At 40.6% G+C, this 18,510-nt stretch overlaps 1 protein-coding gene across 1 annotated transcript in view; it reads left to right on the forward strand.

Annotated features, from left to right (window-relative positions):
• The window catches only part of DCDC1 (doublecortin domain containing 1), a 392,627-nt gene that overhangs the window by 165,954 nt on the left and 208,163 nt on the right, over positions 1-18,510 (forward strand). Inside the window, exons 9-10 of the mRNA XM_029911543.1 lie at positions 1,422-1,592; positions 16,097-16,198. Of these exons, the coding sequence (XP_029767403.1) occupies positions 1,422-1,592; positions 16,097-16,198 (273 nt within the window). The remainder of the gene's footprint in view (positions 1-1,421; positions 1,593-16,096; positions 16,199-18,510) is intronic.

An 18,510-nucleotide genomic window follows, 5' to 3' on the forward strand; every position in this document is an offset into this window, starting at 1 on the left:
AGGAACTTTGTTCTTATTTTAAAATTTATAAATGACTTTGTGTATAGCCTTATATAACTCAGTTGCCTGTGTGGTGTTCTCGCTCTATCTATACAAAAATTCAATAAAATAGAACAATACGAAAAGTGTCTGAATATGCACTACAAAGCTATAATTCTTTTACTTACCATGCTCACTCCACCCTACTCATCTCTTAAAGATTGACAAAACTAATGATATTCATGATCTGATTTTCATTGTTAGGTGCACAACTGCATATGAAAAATGCAATTATTAAGTATGGTTAGATGCATAACTATGTTCTACCATGTGCAAAAATACCTGTATGGGCATGTAGTGATAGTAATTGCACCCCCAAATGAGTATGAATTGTGTATATGCTCTTTTAAAAAATAGCTCCATATTTTGGACCGAAATGTTAAGGATTAATTATGAAACTATCTCTATAAATAGATAAGCCTTGCAGCATGCCATGAATACCCTGAAATGTGGGGTTTCTGGAACCAAAGGGATGGATAATTCCAAAGCTCTCATAGTGTAAATATTCTCCTTTCAATTCAAATCTGGGAACTGTCTGCAATAACATCCCTGCTGATTTCAACTCCCAGGATGTTAGAAAGGGGATGTGCTAGATTTAAATTCATGATGCTGGTGGTTACATATTTTATATTGGCAGCTGTTGCTAATAGTTCCCAGGATATGAGTTCTAAACTCTAGTTGTAGCACCAGTATTGTGTCTTCCAAATATCATTTTTACCCCTAAATGGGTAAGCCATCTTTGAAACTTTTTCAAACCTCATGGCTAAGTAGAGCATCTCTTTTACTAATTTGTGGAGTCATGAGGAATGTGGTCACTGTTCTCATTAAAATAAAAATATGAGCAGCTCCAATTAAAGTCATGTAAATGTCTTAAAAACGCTGCTATGGAATCTGGAAAAAAACATGTATATAAATATATCCAAACAGATGTAATTCCAGTAGAACCATTCTTTTTGAATTACAAATTTATTTATATCCATTATGCATCACTGGTGATGTTATGGACTATAACCAATCGGTTTGTGAATGGAAAAGATTTTTAAAAAGGGGGGATTTGAATGACTGATACATTTTCATTCATTAAGGATGATCACGCATATGTACCTACTTATGAACTTTGTGGCCATCCATAACCAGAAAAAAATATATATATAAAAAAAAGGTTTGTTTCACCCATCACCTCTGTTGTGTATATTTCTTGTGTGGTCTTTCTCTGTCAGACACAAGCAGTAGGTATACAGAGAGATCAAATACATTCTATACTTCCATTCAAAGTTTGCACTGAAAAGCTGTCTTTTCCCTCAGGTTTGTAATGAAAATTCTCGTAGGTGTGACATCAACAATTGCCTCTTGCTAACAGCTCTTGTAATTTAACCCTTCAGGTGAACAAGCTCATTGAGGAATTGCAAGTGGCCATCAAGAGCTACAAAGGTCACCTCTCAAAACTTGCCCCACAATTACAGGCTGAGCAGGAGCAGTGTGCCTCTTATGTCTACCAACACATTAAAAGGCTTCCAGCAAACATGGTTCTCCCGCAAGGCTTGCAGCTAAAGGTGGGTGTAGTTTAATAGCTTTCACAATTTTCCATCTTGATACAAAGAAAAAACTCACTTTGTCTTTAAGACACTGATATCAAATATACCTACTTTGAATTGTGAATTATATTTGTTCTTGAGTACTTGTATTATTCAATATGAGGATTCTGTTTCTTCGTTACTTATAATACAGTTCTTCCAGGACACTGTTCTCTAATAATAAATAATTGAAATTAAAATAAACAACAAAGGAAAGTTTGTAACATTTAGAATTTAATTGCCAATTATATTCCAGCTGTGAAGGACAGGGATCAAAGCATTGATGCATTTAAATTAACTTTTTTTAAAAAATAGGCTCCATGAAGTTTGAGGGCTCTTTTAAGTTTCCTAGTGATGCCAGTATGGCTGTTACAGATTTCAGCAGTTGCATGAAGATGTCTGGTGTCATGACAATGCATAAACAAATGTGGAAGAGCAGACTTGACAGCGACTAAATATAATTGCTTCAAACCATAGTTAAAACTAATTTCTCCAAAAAAACCCATCCTAATAAAGTCTTACTCTTGGGTCAGTGCTCCCAGCACATGGCCAGATGGGAACTTCCACAGCTCATGACCTTTGTTGCTCAGCATCTCCACTGGGATGCACAGACTGCATCCACGAGCCTTGCTTCAAAGCCCTTTGAAATGAATGGGAGTCTTTCTATTGAATTCTATTGAATTTTTGGATTGGGCCTATGGTCAGCAAAGGACCTATGGTTTGGTATCATTTTCAGTGCTCAAAAATGATATGTAGCATATGTATATAAATATAACAATTACCTTTAAAAATGTCCCATTTGTCCTCCTAAATAGATATGTGTTCTGATTCCCATTTCATTTACATCAGGTGTACTCCAGTTAAAACTCCTTTATAAAGTTATTCCTGATCTACTTTGGTCTAAGGGAAAAATGAATCAGAACCAGGGTTACCTCAGAATTTACAGTATTACTTCTCTATAATTACTGTAGGCTAGGCCTTGTGTACTCCATTGAAAGTTGAACCTAAATTTTGGACCCTGGATTCTGTGGCACTCTAGTGGAAAATCCTGAATGTTCTGAGGCAGCTTCACATAAATTCGGCCTTGTCTACACACACTGGTTGTACCAATTTAACTAAATCAGTTTAGAACAATTTCAACTGATGTAGATAAATCAGTGCAACTCCCTTGTGCAAACACTTATTTCAGTTTGAGTGCTTTAGATCAATTTAGCTTAAGTCATTTCCGTAACACTTTATATAACATGGGGAATGTTTTTTCCCTTCATCTGATGAGGTCACTTGTATGATTCTAACTCTTGTGATGTCATCCATGCTTCTTCTCCTTTCAGATTGGCTTACAATGCTCTATTCATTGAAAAAAACACATCTAGAGAAAAAAATAACACTGGAAGATATAGTGCTATCCTTATAAAAGTGTGGCAGTTTGAGGAGTCCCATGAGGGCTTGCATCTTAAAATAAGTGAAGTCCTGTGGACACTGACTGTGGTCACTGCAACCACTTTAGACACATTAAATTTGTTTATTTTTTAAATTCCTGTTTCATCACTGGTAATGTAAAGCAAAGGATCATGAGTGTGTACTCTTGATTCTGCTAGGACTGGTTGGACTGCAGTTTCAAGGCACTGGATCCCTATGTGCAAATATCATTTTTAAAACTAGAAGAATGCTTTCAAAACTTAAGAAAGGGCTGTGAAGATTTACTCCTCAGATGCACATAGTCCATGTGTCATGTACATATGAGTCCTTATGGTTACAAATGGTAAAAGATTCTGGTTTTCTAGAAAACAAATTATGTTGAGGCTTTTATAAGCAAAAATTAACCTTTTAAAATTCCTAAGGAGTCTGATGGGACTTGCTTTTGGACTTGCTGCAATAAGCAGCAAATGAATTTTGGTGGTTAATTTTGAAATTGTAATTAATTGCCAGTGTGTATGCAGGACTTTGCAAGTGTCACATCAAAACTCATTTGTAAAATAATGCCTTTGAAGTAGTAGCACTGTGCAAGTCTATACAGAAAACATGAAAAATGGAACTGCAATTCAATAAATTCTGCAACAGCTTTGTAGGACTAGAAGTACTCTGCGCACACACTACTGACAGGCACGTTGCCAATATGTCAGAGATGCAACATACTTAGCCACGAGATCTTTGTTTATTTGATTATTGTTGTGTCAGTTTTTGATTCATGGTTCAGTCACCTCAAGGTGTACTTTTTGACTTCCACGAAATTCAATATAGGTATTGATATGGTGTATGAGTGTAGTGGGATACAGACTAACACGGCTGCTACTCTGAAACGTGGGCACAAAAGAAACTCAGGATAAAACGTGTGGCCTAGTCTAAGTGGGTAGGAAAGCCCATCAGGAAACACAAATCTGATGATTCTCTTACCCATCTTAATGTTTCCCCATGGGATGGGAGTATGAAATCATTAATACTGGACATGTTATGTTTTTTCTCCATTTCTGTATATTTCAATAGTTGTGGCATCGTTCATCTGCTTAATGAAATTGTTAATAAAAGGATGTTTGATAATTTGTGAGTGTATTACTTGTGGTCACTCTCCCTTGTGTTTTCCTATAGTCTCCAAACCTAATGATATTTCTGATGGTGGTTCTCCCCTGCTAATCCTGATACTGTAGTCCTTTGGGGGCTTGAACCTGTGGCACAATCACTGCCCTAAGATAACATTTGGTGATACTAACCCATCAAGATTATAAAGGCCACACCACGAATAGGCCTGGTTTTGAGAGGTACCTGAATGCATTTTTCTAATGTGAAGTACACTCATAAGTCGCTGTTTACATTCAGGAAAATATGACTTTTCCTTTGCTTCTTGCTTTTTAATGTACTGCAGGAGTATTACTGAGTTGATAACATGTATAAGAGCCCTACATCTAGTTTGGAATATTAGATCCCATGCAATGCCTTTTGTAACAAGGCAGGTTTTTTCTCTGTATTCTTTGATAGGTCTGTAGATGTCCTGCAAATTTATTGCTAGGAAGTCAACAAGAAAAGTAGATGATCCAAAAATATAACTAGTATTTTGATATAAATGGGCTGATCTACACTGAGGTTTTTTGCACTGGTGTAGACACTGATGTAACTATACTGTTGCAAATCCCTAGTTTAGATGTTTCAGTCTCAGGGAGATTGACCTTCTACACAGCAGTGAATTTGCTCTTTACCACTTCGATGTTTCTGAAAATTTTCCTTCTTGCCTGTCCTCACATATAGTACTTTTCATATTAAACTCCGAAAATAAACACATGCTTTATGCTTGTATTACACATGATTATTTCACAAAACTATAATTTTCCTACCTAAGTTTTAACCAGTGCCCTGAAACAACTTAATTGCTGGCCTAATAGGAGACTAAGGAGTCAATTAATAAAAGTTTCATGCATCATAGGCAGGTTTTCTACAGAGTCTACTCAGAAAAAGTAATGTATCTTCACATTTGTGAATAAGACACTATACACATTCAACCTAAACAGATATTCATACTCTATTATTGTTTTAAAAAGGTTGTTCCTCTATATCCATGCACATTTTCTGTACCGAAGGGTACAAATCTGTGAGCGCTCTAGCTATTTTAGTACATTTCTTTACCCCTTTATAGTTGGCCATTTCTTCATTACAAACTTATGGATACATAGAATAAAAGGTATTGAATCAGCAAAAAGATGTGTTCATCATTAAATAACAAAAAATAACCTAAGCTGAGAAAAATATCCAAACTTCAGTATGTTGAACTTGTCTTGGGACTGTTTAGCCTTATGCCTTATGCTCAGGTAGTTACTGAATGGCATACAGTGTTTACATTTTTATAAATTCTTTAAAAAAAACTAACTACACAAGATGCATTGATAACATGTGGGACATTTTCAAAATATTTGTTTTCTGGCTCTCTTCAGTGTATTGTGCTTATATTATTTGGGCTAAACGTGGAGTAAATATTCTTGCAATCATGTTATTAACATTAACATTAACAACAATATTAACAATATGCCTTTATGCTGAGAAGTATGTCAGCAAGAATGTTTTTTGTGATTTTCATCTCAGAGCTGCAAATTGAGAGTAGCTGCCAGGGACTTTGTTAATTTCAGTACCCATAACTTCATTTCCCCCGCATTCCTTCTTAAGCTATTATAGCCTACAGTATGCTCAGGGATATTACTTGACACAATGTTTCAATTGATCATTGAAAATTAAACATTATTATTTATTGTTTAATTACTGTACTCTGGATTTTTTTCATTGTAGTATGTCAGAATAGATAGCAGTCTATATGAGATTATATTTTGCAGTATGTACTCTAGTAGTATGAATTATATTCCACACAAAAAAATCAGGCAGCACATAAACTGCTTTTAGAAATAAACCACATGAACTTTTGCCATTGACTTCAATGGGAACAGGAATTGGGCCCAAGGAACATTTTCTTATAGCAGCATGTGTACAGTATTGTACAATAAAAGCTGTATTTTTACAGAAATTTTAATTCTAAAATATCTATTGCAATAAACACTTATGAATTGTAACTACCAATTTTTAATGCCTATATTTCCTGCCCATATTTTTTATATCTGCTTTTAAGGGCTTGATCATGTACTTCAGTAGGAGTTCTCATGTAAGGATTACTCATGTGAGTAAAGGTTTCCAGGGTCAGATCTTTAATTTATAAAATGGGAAAAAATGCGGTTACCTTTGATGAGAAATGTTTTGTTTTATTCTTCTTAACACAACTCTCTTGCCTTTGATGTATAGTTATAAAATGGGTGCATTCCTGTTGCTAACACTAGATTAATCTGAGGGTAAAAAATCTGTTTGATTTTTGGTAACCAGTAAATACTTGCCTATCTATTTCCCAAATGATGACAGGTCTTGCTATACATCTTAAATTGTCATTGAATCAAGCATTGTATGTGTGCAGCCTGAGTTTTAATTAAATCATATATGACCAAATCATAGCCTTTTAAGTAAAGGAGCACATTAGAAGAATAGGCTGATGAAATGCATTCTTAAAATATTTTTAACAAGCAGAGTTTACTTCTGCTTGCGCTCCTAGGCTAGATTGTTTTAAAGTGCCATTGTTTATTTCTATGGAATGTCAAATTTGTATGTCATGTGTCTATTGGGAGTTGTTGCTTTGTAACTGTTGTTTAGCAGAATGCAGACTTTTAATCCTGAATTGTGTAAATGGCATATTCCTCGGATTTGTCTGGCATTTAAGGGGTTGATGCAGCTATAGTTGATTTCCCCTTCCTTCCCACCCCATTTTAATTTTCAAAAGTGATTTAAGAGCCTATGCCTCATTGAAGGTCAATGAGAATCAAATACCTTGAGTATTTCTTGGCTGGGTCAGTTTAGCCCTTCACCCTTATATAAATATGATGCAGTTTGCTTTATAATATTATTTTGGGTGGACCTTCAAAACCCGTACACTGCCTGCTCCGCATGGACAATAAAATTCTAGAGCATTTTTCATAATGGGATTATTTTATCCCAAAATAAGTGATCTTTGTCAAAAAATTCCCCTCCCTAGCCTTTTCTACAGTGTGTTTTGCATTCGTTGTCTGCCTGCGAGATGTCTTTTCTTCAGAAGTGGCTGAATTTCAGTATTGAAGTTGTGTGCTTATGTGAATGTATGATCTGAAGTATTTGATTTTGATTAGATAGCTTCTCATTGATTGATTTCAGTGGGACTGGTGCTCCTCAAAATGTGTAGGTGAGGTGCTACTCAAAGTGTATAGTGGTGGCAGAATGATGCTCTGTATAATTTATTTTACTTCTTCCATAGACTACTTAGATAAGAACAAATAAATATATGTGTACATCACAGCAACATATTTGAGATGTTGATCAGTGAGTTCTCCATTTTTTTGCTTCTTGCCTTTTGAATCTATTGCAAGTTTCTCTTTGCAAGCTGTTTGACATCCCCGAATTTTGCTTTTGCTCTAGCTCTTACAGAGAGAAACTTCCGGGATGATCTGAATAGCTGTTTTGAGCAACGTTGTGTATGGTATGGAAATCTACTGTTTTACCACAGTTAGATTTTTAACCACACTTAAGGAATTAAAACCTGAATGATGATCTTGAAGTGTCAGTGGCTTTATGTGGCAGTTTCCTAGTATTTGAAGCTTCCATGTTGGTTTGCGACATCTAGATGAAATGGCTTCATTTGTGTTTGTTATGGGGCTTTTTTATAACAGCTTCTAAAACTTCAAACTTAATCTCAATCTCAGAGTAGCTGACTAGCTTTTTATAGCTTTCAAGCTTTCTTTGTGATTTATATATAGGCCCCAGTTCAGTAAAATATCCCTATGCAGGAGGGCACTTAAGCATGTGCTTCACTTTAAACATGTGCTGAAGTTCCATTAGAATCAATGGACTAAAGCACATTCTTAATGTTAAACATATGCTTAAATTCTGTTTAGAAAAGAGATGTATTTAAGCATGTGCTGTGATACTTTTCTGAATTGATGTCCTATAGAGGAATAGCTGTCTGTTGAAATGCCTGTTTTCTTTTGCACATATGGATACCAAACAGTGTTGAAAGTAGCTAACACAAACATTACCTGAATAAATTTAAGACCTGAATTAATTACATAAAAAGTGACTGGCTAGAAATGGACTAAGTTTTATCTAATTGACATTCATTCCCAATGCTGTCAGATGAAAGGAAAAATACAGAGATATGGGAAGAAGATGGAGAGCTGTGAGAAGGCAGAAATGTTTGTTTTCTGTGTTGCTAACGGGATCCTCCTATTAGCTCAAAATAAAAACAGTTAAGTGAGTGTTCATCATGTGGATTGATGTAGTAGTGAAATATGGTCATATCTGGCTTTAGAATGGGTTGTTTTAAATTTCCTAAGGGTATGTCTACACTACGAGGGTAATTCGATTTTACTTAAATCGAATATGTGGAATCGATATTGCAAAGTCGAACGTGTGTGTCCACACTAAGGACACACTAAGGACAGTAATTCGACTTTGTGAGTCCACACTAACGGGGCGAGCGTCGATATTGGAAGCGGTGCACTGTGGGCAGCTATCCCACAGTTCCCGCAGTCCCCGCTGCCCATCGGAATTCTGGGTCGAGCCGCCAATGCCTTCTGGGTAAAAAAAATTTGTCGTCATCCGTCCGTCACTAACGCCCTCCCTCCCTCCATGAAAGCGCCGGCGGGAAATCAGTTCGCGCACTTTTCTGGTCAGTGACAGCGCGGACGCCACAGCACTGCGATCATGGATCACGCTGCGACCATCGCTGCACTTGTGGCCGTTCTCAACACCTCGCAGCTTATCATACACCTTTCCCTGAGGCAGATGCAGAGAAATCGGGCGAGGAGGCTACGGCACCGCCGTGAGAGCCTGAAGTCGGAGAGTGGCACAGAGCTGTCAGAAACCACGAGCCCCAGCGCCCAGGACATGACGTTGGCAATGGGGCATGTGGATTTTGTTGAACGGCGATTCTGGGCCCGGGAAACAAGCACGGACTGGTGGGACCGTATAGTGCTTCAGGTCTGGGATGAATCCCAGTGGCTGCGAAACTTTCGCATGCGGAAGGGGACTTTCCTCGAACTTTGTGAGTTGCTGTCCCCTGCCCTGAAGCGCAAGGACACCCGCATGCGAGCAGCCCTCACTGTCCAGAAGCGAGTGGCCATAGCCCTCTGGAAGCTTGCAACGCCGGACAGCTACCGGTCAGTCGCGAACCACTTTGGTGTGGGCAAATCTACCGTGGGGGTTGTTGTCATGCAAGTAGCCAAGGCAATCGTCAAGGTACTGCTCCCAAAGGTAGTGACCCTGGGAAACGCGCAGGTCATCATAGATGGCTTTGCCGCGATGGGATTCCCAAACTGCGGTGGGGCTATAGATGGGACTCACATCCCTATCCTGGGACCGGACCACCAGGCCAGCCAGTACATCAATAGAAAGGGCTACTTTTCAATGGTGCTGCAAGCACTGGTGGACCATCGGGGACGGTTTACAAACATCTACGTCGGATGGCCGGGCAAGGTTCATGACGCTCGCGTGTTCAGGAACTCTGGTCTGTTTAGACGGCTGCAGGAAGGTATTTACTTCCCAGACCACAAAATAACTCTTGGGGATGTGGAGATGCCTACAGTCATCCTCGGGGACCCAGCCTACCCGCTAATGCCCTGGCTCATGAAGCCCTATACTGGCGCCCTGGACACAGAAAAAGAACTGTTCAACTACCGTCTGAGCAAGTGCAGAATGGTGGTGGAGTGTGCTTTTGGCCGTCTCAAAGGGAGATGGAGAAGCTTACTCACTCGCTGTGATCTCAGTGAAACCAATATCCCCATCGTTATTGCAGCTTGCTGTGTGCTCCACAATCTGTGTGAGAGCAAGGGGGAGACCTTTATGGCGGGGTGGGAGCTAGAGGCAAATAGCCTGGCTGCTGATTACGTCCAGCCAGACAGCCGGGCCATTAGAAGATCCCAGCGGGACGCCCTGTGCATCCGGGAGGCTTTGAAAGCTAGGTTCCTGAGTGAGCAGGGCAACCAGTGACTTTTCAGTTTGTGGACAGAAAAGCTGAACCTGCCCCCGTTTCTTTACCCAGTCCATTTTGACTATCCTCTCCAGTTACATACAACCTTCACCCCCTTCCCCTTCCCAAAAAATAAAATCATTTCGATTTTTTAATGAACACCGTTGTCTGTATTGCTGTTTTCGCGGGAATATTTTAAACCGGGGACGCAGACTGTGGCGGGGGGCGGGTTTAGTGTTCTGATGCAAATGATACTTCTAAACTCCCGGAATGACAGGCTCCGCACTGGTGGACTGGTTATTTCAATGGAGCCTGCCAGCACTCCTGGGGGGGACTGTGTGTATGTGTCGGCTATGTGACTTTCTGGCAGGGGGGGTAGGGTTACAGATCCCCTGCTGCGTGGATCTGTGAGCCAGGATAAGGACCGCTGCATAAGATCTGTAACTGCCCTCCCCCGCCACAAAGTCACAGAGCAACCCCCCCCCCCCAAAACATGAAAAGCACCTCCCAGACTGACCAGGGTAACCAGTGACTGCACTGTGTATGTGTCCTGATGCTGGACCTGACACCGCCTCTGTACCCTGCTAAAGGTGACTGTCCTGTCCAATTACCAAGCCCCTTCCCCCCCTCCAGACAGACTCTCCCTCAAAAGAACCTGACTGAAACAGTAATGAACAGAAACAAACATTTTATTGCGAACCAGACATGAAACGTGGGGGGTGAAACTTGGACGGGGGCTTGTGTGAGGTGGGTAGGAAAGGACTTATGAAATTTTGGGGAATGTCAGCCTTCTACTGCTAGAGCAGTCTGCAGGGGTTGATTGAAAGTTTTAACGGCCCTTGCCGCCCCTCCTTCTTTGGACTTTGGGTGAGGGTGGTGTGGGACTTGGTGGCGGGTGAGGGCGGTTACAGATAGACTGCAGCGGGGCTCTGTCCTCCTGCCTCCGGTCTTGCAGAACATCCACAAGGCGCCGGAGCGTGTCCGTTTGCTCCCTCATTAGTCCAAGCAGCTTTTCAGTAGCCTGTTGGTCCTCCTGACGCCACCTCTCCTCCCGTTCCATGACTGCTCGGTGCATTTGTGACAAGTTCTCCCTCCACTGTGTCTGCTGGGCTGCCTGGGCTCGGGAGCAGCCCATTAGTTCTGTGAACATGTCTTCACGCGTCTTCTTCTTCCTCCGCCTAATCTGCGCTAGCCTCTGGGAGTGTGCTGACAGGCTGGGTTGGGAGACAGTCGCAGATGTGTCTGTGTGAATTTTAAAAAGGGAGTGAATTCCTGAGACAGATAAATGAAATTGTATACAAAGAACCTAGTCTTTCTCTGTGAACAAGACCATGCACTGAACCTCTCACATGCGCACTCAGGACAAGGTCGAATTTTCGGCCGTCGCCTTCAGTGCCTGTGGACTTGCGGAGGTCTTGGAGTGTTCAGAGAACTGTGGCTGGAGACCTGAACTTCTGGAGCGGGCAATAATGGTAAGCCGCAGACTTGTGGCTGCTTAAAACTCCAGCAGTAGCACTGGCCTCCTTTCACATTGAAAGCAATGCCAGTCTCTGCTGCCAGCAATCAGGACAGCATCAACTCTGCCCCTGTCCCACCCCCTCGCGGCTGTCCCAGGGAAAGATCCCTGTATGCTGCCCCTCTCCCTCCACCGCGTGGCTGTAAAGCAGTCCCAATACTAACAGTCCCCTCCCTAATTCAAAGCAGGGCGTCATGAGCGACATCACCCTCCTGAGGATCCCGGACACCCAGAGAGAACGCATGCTGCGGGAAAGCATGCAGAAACCGGGGCCGTATGCCGCCATGCTATGTCGGGCCATGATCCCCGAGTACCTGATTGTGGCATGGAGGGGACATGTCTGCTACCACGGAGGGCCCACTAAGATCGCCCTACCCCGGAACCTGATCAACAGGCTTGAGCTCTACCTCCACGAGACCTACGAGGAGTTCTCCTACGAGGATTTCTCGTCGATCCCCGGCCACATTGACCGGATTTTCGCGTAGGTGCACTGGGACTTTGGAGTGGAGCGTCTTGGGCCTGGGAATCATGTAGTAACGGACATTGTGAAATTTTTTTAAAATACTTGGGACTAAATTGAGAAGAGCCTAAGACAGAGAAATCATGCAAAACCCATTTGTTACCTTTGTAAATATTCCTGTTTTGTACCTGATTATTTTTTTACTAGTTTACAGCACTTTTATAAATATACATTGTTAATAGTATAAATATTACCGTTCTGTTTTAAATAAATGTTTACATGTTTACAGCACTTACTGCTTGATCCGTCCCCTGATTCTGTGTCCGGGGTAAGGGATGGGGACGGTTGGTAGGGGATCTCGGTAAGGGTGATGAAGAGCTCCTGGCTGTCGGGGAAATCAGCGGTGCCAGCGCTGTCGACTGCCTCGTCCTCCTCATCTCCTTCTTCATCTTCCCCGTCCGCTGTCATGTCCGACATGATCCCATCCTCGGAGTCCACGGTCAGGGGTGGGGTAGTGGTGGCGGCCGCTCCCAGGATGGAATGCAGTGCCTCGTAGAAACGGGATGTGTGGGGCTGGGATCCGGAGCGTCCGTTAGCCTCTTTGGTTTTTTGGTAGCCTTGTCTCAGCTCCTTGATTTTCACGCGGCACTGCGTTGCATCCCGGCTGTAGCCTCTCTCTGCCATGGCTTTGGAGATCTTCTCGTAGATCTTAGCATTCCTTCTTTTGGAGCGCAGCTCTGAAAGCACGGACTCATCGCCCCACACTGCGATGAGATCCAAGACTTCCCGATCAGTCCATGCTGGGGCCCTCTTTCTATTGGATTGCACGGCCATCTCTGCTGGAGAGCTCTGCATCGTTGCCACTGCTGCTGAGCTCCCCTCGATGTCCAAAGAGGAACTGAGATTCAAACTGCCCAGACAGGAAAATGAAAATGAATTCAAATTTTCCCGGGGGTGTGGCTGGTCAGAGCATCCGAGCTCGGACTGCTGTCCAGAGCGTCAACAGAGTGGTGCACTGTGGGATAGCTCCCGGAGCTATTACCGTCGATTTCCATCCACACCTAGCCTAATTCGATATGGCCATGTCGAATTTAGCGCTACTCCTCTCGTTGGGGAGGATTACAGAAATCGATTTAAAGAGAGCTTTATGTCGAACTAAATGGCTTCCTGGTGTGGACGGGTGCAGGGTTAATTCGATATAACGGCGCTAAAGTCGACATAAAAGCCTAGTGTAGACCAGGCCTAAATAGCCTTAAGCAGCCAGGATTTTTTTTAAAGGAGGTCCTGGTTTTTCTTATACAAAGAGACAGTAAACCACAGGTTCAGCCCTTTCATTTTCATTCCCTCCATCTTTGAGTTATTATATCTCTCTACGCTTCTCTGCACCTTAGTGGGAAATTGTTTTGGCTCTAATATAGAAATAGGTATTGCTCAGTGCCTTAGTGTAACACCTACTGTGAAATTTAACAGAACTTTTAACAGTTTGTTTAGTGGTGGTGGTGGTGGGAACTAATATGGGCCTTGTATGTTGTCCAATAGCATCACTGATTTCTCTCAGGTTGGCAGCTGGCACTAACATCATGCTGTCCTTTAGGGATGCTTTATTCCACGGTGTCTAGCATCTCCAGATACTCTAACAATGTCAGACAAAGCAACATCTATAGCGTATTCCTCCTATTCCTCAACTTAGCAAAAGCCAGTGATAATGGACTACAGTATATACTGAAGTGGATATGGCCATTAACTTTTTATTTTTTTATTATTTCACTTTTATAGTTGCTTTCATCATTAACTCCATTTTATTTTACTACTTTGTGTGTGACTGAGAACTTTGTTCCAACCTAGGATACAGTATAGTAGTATTAGATTAGTTTGGACGTATGTGACTTTAGTGAAGTATAACATACATATAAGAGAGGAACTGTAGTGACAGGGTGGTAACTATAATTTGTAATGTGATGTAAAATAAAATCGCTCCCACTGTTCTCACAGAATATAGACATTTGAAATGCTCTATTTACCCTTTTGGCACCGTGTGAAGAGAGAGAGAAAGAGACAGCATTGCAGCTATAAAGGGCTATCAGTATCATAGAGGAAAATAATCAACATGAAATCAACCAAAAAATCAAATTTATTTTTATCTTTTGAGTTTGTCATTCTTTTTTTCCTTTCTGTTCAGTCTTAGACAGGCCTCTAGCTGCATGGAACCTATAGCAATACATTTTATGAAACACAATAACCCTCACCAAATAACCCTCAATCCTCTGTAATTAGATTACAAAATAATTTCCCTGTAAACTAGAGTTATAATATTATTCCAATACAATTGTTTCCACTATTTTCTACCCTTCTTTCTGGGTGTATCAGAGTTAGAGACAAAGTTAAATGACTGCTGTGTTGTCATAGATGTTCTAGGAACACAGAAGGGGTCTTTTGATAAAAGGAAATACCTTATATTATGCATACAGTTTCCTTCTTCTCCTGTTTTTTTCTTGTTCCGAGAATGGAGTGTCCTTTTGTGTATCTCCAGCAGTTAGAAGTTGTATGGCATTCTACTTGAGTGGATCCATCCTGTAGGAATTGTCTGGTTTTTATCTTGTTGAACATAAAACACAATGGCATTTGTTCAGGGACAGGTGTGCATTCCACTGTATACTGTAAAGCTGTACTATATAATTAGCTGCATTTACCTTAGATAGTGAAAAAACTTCAACACAGTGAAACAGAATTGTTTGCAACTTACTTACCATTCTCTCATTTTTCATTCTTAAAATTTATTTGCAAAATAATTTCTGCAAGTAATTGATGGTCTGTAGATTGTGCACAAAACTGTTAGTTTTGACTGGACAGGCAGGTAATACAGTATACCATACCCTGATTGGACTTGTGTAAGCAATGGTAAATCACGTTTCTGTTACATGAACTCTGGAATATGATTTCAACATTTTCTAAGGTTCATTTAAAACGTGCTCTCTTTATAAACATTTCTGTCAATAAACTCATTTGCTCAGATATTCATAGAAAATAAGTACAAAGGGGGTGTGAACACAAAAAGCATTTGAATATTTGCAGAATGTTTTTTGCAGTATTCACTTAGCTGTAGTTCTAACACAGCCAAATTATGTACTGTCAGATTGTTAGACATGCATTTTACCTATGTCTGAATCAAATATAATGTCTTTTCCATACTCAGTTCTTTGCCCAATGTAAATATGCCTAAAATTCTATACATAACACTTGAAAACATGGGAAGACAGCAGTAGAATGTCAGGTGAATCTCCTCACTGAAAATTTAAATACCTGTCTATATTCAGGGCTTATCTCTCCAGTGCTACCCGAAACCACCCAGAATTGACCCCATTTACAGGAGCACTCTCTCTTAGAAGACAAGCTGAAATGCTTTGGATTTCAATGTTCATAAAATACTTGGTTACACAATTTGTGTAGAAAAAACTCTGAACTTCATACTGTCTGTGTTTTGCATCAGTTTTTATACTAAAGCACCAGCCTGGGAAATTCTTCCTATAAAATATATTTGCTGTGGAGTTTAATATTTGAAAGAGAAAGGGTAAAATTTTCAAAATTACTTATGTGATTTAGGAGCCTCAATCCAATTAATTTTCATTAGGACTAAGGCTCCTATTATTTACACACTTTTGAAAATTTTACTCAAAGTTATTAACCAGCCTTCCAACGTTTAGGCAAGAATCACCTATATTTTTTCCCAAGCTCACTGGCCCAAATATTAATACAATACATAGACGTGAACTAAATTTTCAAGTGATCGTATTACCTTTTTCAGTCTTTGGTGACAGCCACTGATGTTGTCCCAATCCCTCCTGGCCTTTAATTAAAATGAAGAAGAAGCTTCAAAGAAATGTTGAAAGTTCTCAGTAATGTAACCCAGAGTGTTAGGGACAGAATCAGTGGCTACCAATACCTTGTTGGTTTCTATAGCACAATTAACTTGAATTTAATTACTTCTTTTTCAGGTGTATGAAAATGGCAAAGACACAGGGGAGATCCTAGTTTATGTCACCAAAAAAGAGATGGAGAATAACTGTAGGAATCAACCCAGTGTTATGATGGAGAGGGTAAGTTTAGATCACTTTTTATCTTAAAGTATTAAGCAATAAAAATATTAAGATTTCAATTTTTGTTCAGAAAAGTTGGACTCTTGTAGTTTTGGTTGGTGAGTATTGAGAATGCCATAGAGCCCAAGTATCTTCTCCCTATATCTCAGACTCTGAGGTTTAGCAGTATACCCCAGACTATTATGCAGCATAGATTTATACTTTCCCCATGCTTATTTGTAGACATTTCCCTACATTAATGATATACTACTGACTGAACTCAGAATTCTGAGATACAATGATGACATTTACACAAAGGAAGGGCTCTCCGAAGAAGATTGACAGCATCCATTCATCTGATCACCTTTACAGGGAAACATGGGTTACTTACTGATGCCTGCTTATACTGGCATTTCTAGCCAGTAGATCATTAGTAGTCCAAACCTGCTGGGTTGATCTACTTTTATCAGCAGCCTGATCTTGAGTAGGAACCAGTGGATTTATCCCTTGCAGTATTACCTTTGTTTATTCCTTGTACAAACAAAGTGGTTTCTAGCAGAACCAGTATGTGCAAAATCTCTGTCCTACCTGAAAGGCCATTTAACACTCTGTTGTGTTGTGTGTTCAAGTTCAGAACTTCTGCTTTTAGCTCCATTCCATTTGGCTCCTTTGTGGAATAGTTTGTTCCCTTTTGCAGTTGCTTTCATACAGAGTGTCTATGACCTGTGCTATTATGATCAATAATTTTACAACCCCACCAAGTCTCACTAAGATTTCTAAATGCAATACAACCTGGTCATTTTTTCTGTCTGTCTATCTTGTACATTTATGATTTTTCTCAGCTACAAATGATCACTAAATCTTGTGCTTGTCCATTCTCAATCAGTTGTTTTTTGGTACATACTGTAACTGTCAACATGTGTGATCCCTTATAAAACAAAGTAATAGCAGTATGTTAATAATGTAGAAATAATAGAACTTGTAGCATTCACACAAGCTGCACATATACATTTCTGGTTGCTTGTCATCTCTACCATGCTAAAAAAAGCGTAACAGTTTGTGATCATGCATAATGTCACCTATATATTAATTTATCTGTCTCATAGAGTATGAGGGGATTTAACAATTCTAAGATGGTGTACACTCACATTGTTCCATTGAAGTCAATGGAGCTTTGTTTGGAGCTAAGTATTTGTCCTGTTTGTCCTGTTGTTTGTACAACACTTTGACAATATTAAGCACTCTATGAGTTCTAAGTCATGGTATTATTACCATAAGTTGACCCTGAGACTAGAGTAACAATAGGTTTAGGTATTTTCAATTGTGTTATTTATAAGGGAATGTAGTTCTTGTGAAAGACATTTGCTTGGTAGTTCTGGAGGTGATAATCTAATTGTTCACAAACAGAGAATCATCCAATTTAATAACTGACTGGAGGGTTACCATGTTCACTATTGCTACAAAAGCAGCCATTGGTAGGCTTCTTGGTGCCCTCCAGGCTTCTCCTACATATACATGGGAATTGAGACCGCTGCTTCTGCTCCCTTTAGATCAGGCTCTCAGAATGAAAAACCTAATCTCTCTAATCCACAGACTGCCACTTGGGAAGCACTCCACCTGTTAGGCGCCTGGTAGTATCCAGTGCAGCTATAGTCCAGTGGGCCTTTCTACATATGAGACCATTACAAGTCCTGATCCTCTTCAAGTGGGATCATAATAGGGACTTTAATCACTAATCTCTGCACCTCATCCCGGTCCAGAGGTCCCTGAGGTGGTGGCAAAAACTAATTTAAGGAAAACCTTTGTTGGATGCAGCTGTGATAAAGATCACCTCCACTTCATTTCTCAGGAATAAGGGAAGCTCATATGTCTGTCAAACTTCTGCCAAGGCAAGTAGTCTCCAACAGAATCCAGGAGAAACATCCATTTTCTGTAACTGAGAGGTGCCAGGAATGCCTTTAGGTGATCATATACTTTGTTTCCTACAACTGGAAAAGCAAGTGCTTCAAAGTGTGAAATATGATCATCTCCAGATGGGTCATTCTAGCAACTTACAAGAAGGTTGGAAAATCTTCTCCTTCAAGTCAGGGCCGGCGCCAAGGGAGAGGGGCGGCACCTGTGGCAATTCGGGGGCGGCAGGTCCCTCGCTCCCTCTAGGAGCGAAGGACCTGCCGCTGAACTGCCACCGCCGATCGCGGCTTTTTTTTTCTTTTTTTTTTTTCCCAATTGCCGCCGCCGATCGTGATCGTAGCTTTATTTATTTATTTATTTATTTTGCTTGGGGTGGCAGAAATGCTGGAGCCAGCCCTGCTTCAAGTCTCAGAGTGCACTCA

The sequence above is a fragment of the Terrapene carolina genome, unplaced genomic scaffold (genome assembly GCF_002925995.2).
Source record: "Terrapene carolina triunguis isolate 2854851 unplaced genomic scaffold, T_m_triunguis-2.0 Scaffold96, whole genome shotgun sequence".
Classification (NCBI taxonomy): Eukaryota; Metazoa; Chordata; order Testudines; family Emydidae; genus Terrapene; species Terrapene triunguis.